Source organism: Solea solea, chromosome 11, assembly GCF_958295425.1.
Source record: "Solea solea chromosome 11, fSolSol10.1, whole genome shotgun sequence".
Lineage (NCBI taxonomy): Eukaryota > Metazoa > Chordata > Actinopteri > Pleuronectiformes > Soleidae > Solea > Solea solea.
In genome coordinates, this window is record NC_081144.1 from 5,876,686 (window position 1) to 5,885,819 (window position 9,134).

Here is a 9,134-nt window from a genome sequence, read left to right on the forward strand (position 1 = left end):
AGTAGGGCTGCAACTAACCATTATTTTCATAATCAATTAATCTGTTGATCAGTTTCTTTATCACCAGCAGTGGACACCATAATGTGAGGCAGAGAGGAAGAGAAATTGGTAAAGCACTTTTCTGAACAATGTTGAAGATAGTTTAACAAATAGAGAGAGAATCAGCTAAAGCTGAGTAAAGACATGACATTTAAAAGATAAAAAGAGAATAAATCAATATCAATAAAAAGTTAGCAAATAAAAAAAAAGGTCCAAAGAGAAAAAAAAGTGTGGTTTAAATTGTCATGTTTAAACCAGCTTTCAACACAAGAGGGCAGTGTTCTTCTGTCTACACTGAAGGGCTCTAGGACTGTCTCTATATATATGATTCAAAAGCAATGATTTATTTTTATTTTTTTCTTAATAAATAGGATCAGCATTGTAAGATGCATGACTTACTTTTTAAGGGTTTTATAGTTTTTAAAGAGATAAAAAACTACATTTTCACTAACGAATGTTTTTTTTTTCCTTACAAAATGCACCAAAGTGATTACAACAACAAAAAAATGATGCGTGTGTTTATCACATTGACAGTGAAGTTTACAGGAAATATGAAAATCAATGTTGGGCAAGGACATGATGCTTTAAATGTCCAACAGAAGACTTTATCCTTCAAGGCATTTATGTGTTCCATCCTCTCTAGCTACTGCTTTCCCCCCTAAAATCCTTCATTTTTATTCCATCCAACTCCAGCAAAGACACATTGTTGGGAGAATTTCAATTTTCAATGGGTTTTCTGTTATTTTAAGGAGGATTTTGTTCATCTTTACTTTAATTTATAGTATGGAGATGTTTTTATGCAAGAAGCAAACAAACAAAAAACATCTCAACTTCAAATGGAGATCAAATCATGGGGCTATTTATCACACGGAACGCAGAAAGAAAAGCTAATACTGTTGAGCTTAAGTGTTTCTGTAAAGTGGTCTGAGTGTGCGTGTGTGTGTGCGCACGTGTGTAACACTGACCTTGTCAGGACCATAGAGATGAAGACCTGGTCCTCATGAAGCAGAACGTTATTTCTGGGGAAGTAGTTAAGATTTGAATTGTGGTTAGGTTAAGGTCAGGCATTAACTGGGTTTAATTATGAGGATTTGTTCAGGCTGTTCAAATGAACAGAAGTCAATGTGAGGATATTTGCACAAACCTGTGTGTAAATGTGTGTGTGTTGGCTGTCTCCTGATGTGTACTCACTGCCATGAGTCTGGTGACAGTACACACAGTGAACTTCTTCGCTGACCTGTGAAGTGTGCCACAACATGTGGCCACCAAATAATGTTTGTCCAGACCACTGTTTGTCTTATTTAATGACTAAATTCTTGAGATGATGATGATGCCTCTCGAAGACTTGACTTCCAAGAACCATGTTCACTTAAAAACATCTCAACCTAGTTTTAGCTATTGCATAAAAAGTACTTAAAACTTAACAGTGAGTGAACATAGGAAAACTTGAACTTGAAAACTTAACCTGGTTTTCTAAAATGTTCATCTATAATTCTATCAAAAAACAAAATCATACCTTAAGTAGTTAAAGATATAATGTGTAGCATTTCTGTATTAAAATACAATGCAATGTTATATACGTTTGATTTAAAAGGACTTTTAAACCAAATATATATTTAAATCCGTAGGGAACATGTCATCTTCAGCTTTACATGACTGCTCCTATGTTTTACATACATTTTGCTTTTGAAAATACTAACCATTAAACACTCTAAAGCCTCTGCACTCTGTATAAACTACCAGGACTCTTAACTGTGAAGCCATGGTGAAAAATTAGAGAAAAATTAATGGAAACAAGAAAAACAGAAACACTCTTCTGTTGATCGATTCCCCGATTCCAGAATGAAGTACTTGTTTGGTCTGTAAAATGTTGAAAAAATTAGATCCTGGAACCCAGATCTTTCGAGACGATGTTCTCGCGGGTCTTCTTTCGTTCACAAGCTGTCATTAAGTTTTAATGATTACTTCGTATGACAGGGAGCAAAGAAACCAGAACATATTCACATTAAAGAAGCTGAAAAACCAGAGAGCTTGTTTTAATTACTAAAAGAAACACTAACAACGATTAATCCATTATCAAAATAGATGACAATTAATTTAGGAATCAATTAGTAATCAATTAATCGAATAATCAGGACCAGATCAGTCATCCTCAGTGGTCAGCTGAAGGAAACCGGACTTTTTAACTCAAGTTAGTCCAGTTGAGAGAGAGTATGCAATTTCTACTCTTGATTATAGATTGCATTTAAAGCCATAGATACATAAAAACATTTCTATCTTTTTTTATTATATAACAAAGAGACAGTTAATGACTGAAAGTTTATCTAGTTCAAAATGAGTAAGAAACTACTTAAATTAAAACTTTGTTCATTGTGGATCAAGCTTCATCTCATCTGGTATTCCATGCCAGTTAAGACACCTGCTGAAAATGATATGTAAATATACAGAAGCCAGTGTTGTTGTTTGTTCAAACACTGCCAAAGCTACACTTCCCAGTCAGGCACCAAATAAAGACACACATAAAGAGATTTACAGACAGGCTCAGAATGTGGACCACTGGTGTTAAATCCAAACAGACACAAAGAAACAGAGAAGAAGGGATAAACAAAAACGCATCTCCCCGTATGTTGCACAGACTTGTAGGCTTACACAGTTATATGGTGTTCCCTTTTTTCATAAGCACACAGGGAAATTAGGCCTCAGTCTGGTCATAATTCAGCAATGCTGGGAAGCTTTTCAAAAGCTTAAGTGTGACATAAGCATTGTGAGGGGCAGGTGAGTGGAAGCTAAAACAGCTGTGACTGTGTGATGCCATTCAAGGAAAACTCTGGGTGGAGCTGCCACCAGCCGCCAGAATAAAGCTGCATTTGTTTCACTGGACCAGAAAGTACGAGCATGGACGCTGTGCGCTCTGAAACATGCTCCGATTGATACAATGAAAGCTTGTTTACAAATCATGAGGCTAAGAGAGTGCGCAGAGAACGTGCGACGCACACATGCACACACTCTCTCCCTCTCACAAACTCACATAAACACTTTGCTGCGTATCTGAAGTGAACAGGGTGTTTCCAGGTAAAAGAGGTGGGTCCTGGTACAAACAGGATACAGGAAATGGGCCTGCTTCTAAAAGGGGTCAATCAAAAGATTCCTGCTAAATAAAGGCCACAGTGTTTCTCCCCTGTTTTAAAATTGGGTAATTTTATGACAGTAATGTGTTTTCCAAGAATGTATGGCATTAACTGTTGCCAATACATAATGTATGTTCAATTGTGGAAGGACTTGGCTCCTACACTATAAATAAAACGCCTTCATTTAAGATGCTACCTTGAGAAAAGTAGCATTAACATCAACATTGAATATCCAAATAAAAGTAATAGTTTTGCTGAAAAACTGGTCATTAATGTATAAAAATGGTATCATTGTATAAAAAGCATTTTAATTTTGCTGCTTATTTTCACAATTCCCAACCAATGAGTTAGACCCCTCAAAAGGGTCATATTAAAAATCTGACAGGTCATTAAATAAATAAATAATAAATAAATAAGAGCGCTACAGGCAATTATCTAAATAAAACCATGTCACGTGTTGAGAGGAAATATCTATGCTAACTTGTTACAAGGTTAGACAACAACACACTGACTTTTGTGTCAAGAGTCACAAGTCAAAAAGATTGGTAACAAACAACGGGATTTTTTTCCTCGTCAAAATATTGTGTTTTACAATTTGAAAAGTTTTTATTTCTATGTGAAAATTTTAATTGTAATAACATATAATCAACAGTTTTAAATATTAAAAGAAAAAAAAGAAAAAGCTGTTAAAATGCAATGCTTTGCTTTTGTTCATCGGTTCTCTAAAAGCGTCTGCTGTAAATTCCACAGACCACTCTGAAATGTGAAAGCTGGGCTTTGTTGGAAGACTGTTAGGGTAAATTGATTAAGATGAATATATGCGGCTAAAAATGTGGCCTTTAGGTGGAAAGTGTCTGTGACGGAGTGGAGCTGCCAGTCTTCTTGCCGACCCTGCACAAAGACCTGTGTTGTGAGTGAAGGTGTGGGTTTGTGAGGCTCGGCACTCTGGGGCCTGGGTGTGTACTTTCACAGCCTTCAACACAGAGTATTTGTTTTTATTTGTTCCTGCTCCTGGAGGTTTGCTGTTAGGTCCAGGTTTAGACTGTGTCAATGTGCATGTGTTCAGCATAAGAGCTCAAGATGTTTGAGACTGCCAAGCCTTTAGAGAACTCAACAATAAGCAAAATGTTGTAATGTGGTCTCACCTTCAGATGTCATAAATAATTACATATTCTGTGTGTTAATATAGCAACACATATCTATAACCAGTGCCAAGGAGGTTATGTTTTCAGTGCTATTTGTCTAACTGTCAGCAGACTAACTCACTAAATGGATTTCCATGACGAGGGACATGACCAAAGCAAGAACCCATCAAATTATCAAGAAATAATGCAAAAATCATAATGAAAATAATAAGGCATATTCAGAGTTTAATATCTACGAACAGCTCTACTTTGGTGTGGATCCATATTTACAATATGTATTTTTATTCAGTCCATTTGTTGTGTTCATCAGAAATAAATTTTAGGGGCATCCATCCACTTCAACTGGAAAAGTAGAGGACGAGTGAGAAGGTACGGCCAAACTGTTTGCTAAAATGATTACAATATAGCAACAATAACCATTGGAATAAATGGGTTACAAATATATAAGTAAGAGCAGTAGCAATGACAGCTGCATATTATAGTTTTGGTAGTTCTTGCCTTGGCCAAACTTATGTGACTGAAAGGCTAATGTCCATGTCACAACAGACACCTGAAACTGTCATAATTGTATAAATATGAACAATGTGTCACTGCAAACCATGTCAGTGTGACAGTGAGTCAGCACAAACAATGTCCAGGACACTGAAACCAAAGCAAATGGAATTTCATATTCATTATTTTTTTACTTTTACACTAAGATTTAAAATAAAAAAAACGTGCTATTTTGGGACAAGGCCGGGTGTTGTGCACTTTAGAGGTGATGCACTATTTCCTCTGTGGTTTGCCATGATGTCACCATGGGAAAACAGCTCATGGGACTCGAGACTTGGTCCTGATTGGTAGAAATTTATGGAGATGTATCATGAAAACATTCTTTTTTTCATAAAGTTGAGTACTACTAACTGTGAAGGTGAAGGCGGCTCTCTACTCTTATGTCAACTTGGTGTTACTTTGAGGAGGTTGAGTGGGAGGAGTTATGTAGATGATGCCAGTGGGACCTTTTTAGTGGCGTGTGTAGTCCACCAAACTCACAGTGGACTGTTGTCAGTTAGAGACTCCAACAAACCCACAGCCAGCACCAGGGCCAACATTCTGCTTTATAGCACAGCCAACAAAGGTTCTACTGCAGAGACCTTTTTTCTGTTGTCAATTTTTAGTTTTTCATGTGTTCTTGTTTGAGACACAACAGTTTATTAATATCGATATCAAGTGAGTGGAGTGGAAAATTTAGGGTATTGGTTGCCCTTGAAAGGACAACAATTTTCTTCTTCTGTCTTTTGTGAGAGTCACATCACCAAGCTTTTGCTATTACACCTGGATATTCAAGGATGCATTTTATTGCAGTTTGGAGTCATTTTATCTTCATCATTCAATTTTTGTCACTGGTGGAAGCCAAGTTCTACAGACAACACCAATACCATACCAAGGCTGGACTCAATGCACACCATGACCAAGGGAAACCCACTAGCAGACACAAGTAAGTTTCACCTCTGTTTCTCTAGTCTTGTGCACAATGAGAACGTCTCTATATAATTTAATCTACATTTTAATTTAGTTGCATTCTTGCAATCTACTATGAATCATTTATATGACTGAAATCTCTTCTGATGTTGTTTCTCTCCTCTTCTGAAGGAACCACTGTGCATATGTCACGGAAAAGACAGTTCCCTTTACTGTGCAGGATGGGGCAGCTCCCTACGTAAAAGCTGAATACAACAAGTGTTCTTGGGGTCAGAAATGTCCTACTCTAATGTGAGTACTCAACAAATCTTTAGTCTTTGATTTGCATTTTAATGAAAGCATTTCAGGGTTTATATTTAGGATTCATAAGACATGGGTAAAAAGAGTTAAGTGTATTTTTGATATTGGTTGTTCCAGGTATCGTCTGATGTACAAACCAGTCTACAAGGTGGCACATAAAACCGTCACAGAGCTGGAATGGCGTTGTTGTCCAGGTTACTCTGGTTATGGCTGTATGGAAGGTCCTCCAGTTTACCAACACAGAATGATGCCGCCATTCAAGGGCCCGCCAATGAAAGGCCCGCAGTTTAAGGAACCACAGTTCAAGGGCCCACAATACAAAGGTCCCATGTTCAAGGGTCCAATGTTTAAGGGCCCACCTATTCATGGAGCTGTGAAAGCCAACCCATGGAGTCAACCCAATGGACCACCCCCAAGTGGTTTTAACTCTTATCCAATGCATCACTTTGGGCCTCCGAGGACCTCCTCCTACCCAGACACCTCCTTTGAGTCCTTTGAGCCAGAGTCAGAGCCAGAGCCAGAGCCAATGCCTGACCACCAGGAGCCACATCACACAGAGCATGACCAAGAACATGAGCCCAGCCAAGGGCCTGAAGAACATATCCTAGAGGAAATCCCCCCTCCTTCCTCTGGTGGTGAACAGCCTGAGGGTGAGACCGTAGGTGTGTCCAAGTTCCAAAAATTACATTCTAATTCTTAATGGATTTGAATGTGAAATGGATGAGTGAAAAATTAGCATATTCACATAATTTTCTTACAAAGAAATATAATAATGGTGGGCTCTAAAAGTGTGAATCATTGTATTCTTTTGAACCAGATTTAAACTGTAATTGCACCAAATCATAAAAGCAGTGTGTTTGTCCCAATTTTAACAGCTTGTTATCCTTTTCTTAGGCCAGATTCTTGACAGTGAGACAGAGGAGCGAATATTTAGAATGGAAGAGGATGTGCAACGTCTAAACCAGGGTCTGGAGACTTTGAGGGGAACTGTAAATGGACTGGAGGAGAGTCTACGAGCTTCTCTTAGAGAGGATGCCAACAGGATGCTGTCAGCTCTACTTTCTGCTGCCCCTGGCCCAATTCCAGCTCCAGCTATAGCCTCTAGTCTTTCCACTGTAGGGTTTGTGGAGATTCCTGGGGGAGGTGCTGAGGCAGAGGGGCTAGATGGTAGACAAGTGTTTTCAGGCTTTACAGAACTAAGTGGAAGAGTAGAGGAGCTCAGGGCAGAGCTGCAAGCCAAAATGACTGAGTTGCAGGAACTTAAAGCAACAGTGAAGGGACATGATGGACAACTGATTAAGATGTCAAATAGAGCAGGGGTAAAATCTGACTCCACTGGTAATTTTACTACGGGAGCTCTGGAGAATCTGATGGATGCCAAACTGAATGCAGCCAGGACAGAAGTACTTAGTGGGTTTGAGAAGCTCGTCGAAACCGCTGAGGGCAAATGTGAGGAGAAAGCTGGAGACGTGCGTCGTCAGTGCCAGAGGGAGCAAGCTGAAAGACAGGAAAAGATAGAAGATGCTCTACATGAAAGCAGCACAGACCTGAGAACAGAGGTAAGAAATATCCAGGCCCAGATACATGATTTTAAGGCTACAGATGGCTGCTGTGGCAGGATGAGTGGACTGGTTGAGAGAGTGCAGCTGCTGGAAATGTCAGTGGGAGGCCTCAACCAGTCCCAGGGGCACCTGAGAGTAGAGCTAGGTGGACACAAGGACCACATAGAGGGAATTCTGGAAGGGCGTCTTGGGTACATTGAGGACGAGCTTGGCCTGACTGGGCAGATTAAAAATGGTGAGACAGGAAGGAGGAGTGGTAACCCACATAGAAATGAGACAGGTCAGGACCTGGAAGCCAGAATGGAGGGTAAGCTGAGGGCTGTTGAGAGCCGTTTGCTGACAGCTTTGGAGGAGCTGGGTAATGCTACTGCTCCGGCACTGCTGGAGGGCCATGCAGTTCCCACCCTAGAGACAGAAGTGGAGTCACTCAGAGAAAGACTGGAGGTGGACGTGGACAGAGTGCAGAAACACCTAACTAGCCTTGAGATTCTCTGCTCCTCTTCCCATTCTTCGACTCAAAGACCCTCTGCCATCCAGGGAGACTCTGCTGAACCAAGCACTATCCTGGCAGCGGAGCAGAGAATGAAGGATGTACAGGACTTGCAAGATGACCGTTTGAATACTCTGAACATCACACTGCAAAATATCCTGCAGCATCTGAACCCCAAGGACCAGCAGATACAAGCAGAAAGAGATACTCCCTTCCAGGGAGAGCTCACAATCCTGAAGTTTAATGTTCGCTCAGTCAACCGCACACTAAAAGTCCTCCAGAATTCCCTGGGAAATGTCATCCACAAGGTCGGTCAAGCTAATGACTCCTGGCATGAGAGAGAGGCTCGTCTAGCCCAACAGATAAAGGGCGTGGTCCAGCTGGTTGGTCATCAGGCGTCTATGCTCGGGGCAGGAGAACGCCGACTGATCCGCCTTAAGGCGGACCTGCTTGAGATGAAGAGGCGACTAGCAGAGGAGGTGCGTGGCTGCAGAAGCACAGCTATGGGGGTCCAGAAAGAGGTAACGGAGGTTAATGGGCGTGTTGCTACTGTGGAGGACAAGTGCAAAGGTCTGACTTATCTGGCAGATGACCTGGAGAAAATCAGGGAGGAACTAGAGAAACAATCAAATGGGCTTCTCCTGCAAGTAAATGGGACTCTGTCCAGCCATGCTCAGCAGCTGACTGAGCTGAGAGGGGAACTCAGAAACTGCACTGAAAAGGCAGAACCAACACAACAAAGTTTAGAGGTGGAAGCAGTGCCAAGAAGAGGTGACATCTTCACTATAAATTAGTTCAGTTTCTATGGACAATAGATTTTATATAAGGATACAAAACGTCATAGTCTGCAGGTGTAGTGGGGCCCACAAAATAGCCAGTTTATTTTTTATGAATTGTGAAATACAAAGGTTTTGAACCTGCACTGAAATAAGCATGATTTAAAAAAAAAATGGCAGCTAATACTGATTTCATCAATAACACAGACTCAAAACATGTATCATGAAGGTGC

At 40.3% G+C, this 9,134-nt stretch overlaps 1 protein-coding gene across 1 annotated transcript; it reads left to right on the plus strand.

Annotated features, from left to right (window-relative positions):
* Nucleotides 1–5,640: 5,640 nt before the first annotated feature.
* On the plus strand, nt 5,641–8,919 carry emilin3a (elastin microfibril interfacer 3a). Its single transcript, XM_058642190.1, has 4 exons — nt 5,641–5,789; nt 5,945–6,064; nt 6,191–6,735; nt 6,968–8,919. Exons 1-4 carry the CDS (start codon nt 5,641–5,643, stop codon nt 8,917–8,919), a joined length of 2,766 nt encoding a protein of 921 aa, XP_058498173.1.
* The last annotated feature ends 215 nt before the right edge of the window (nt 8,920–9,134 follow it).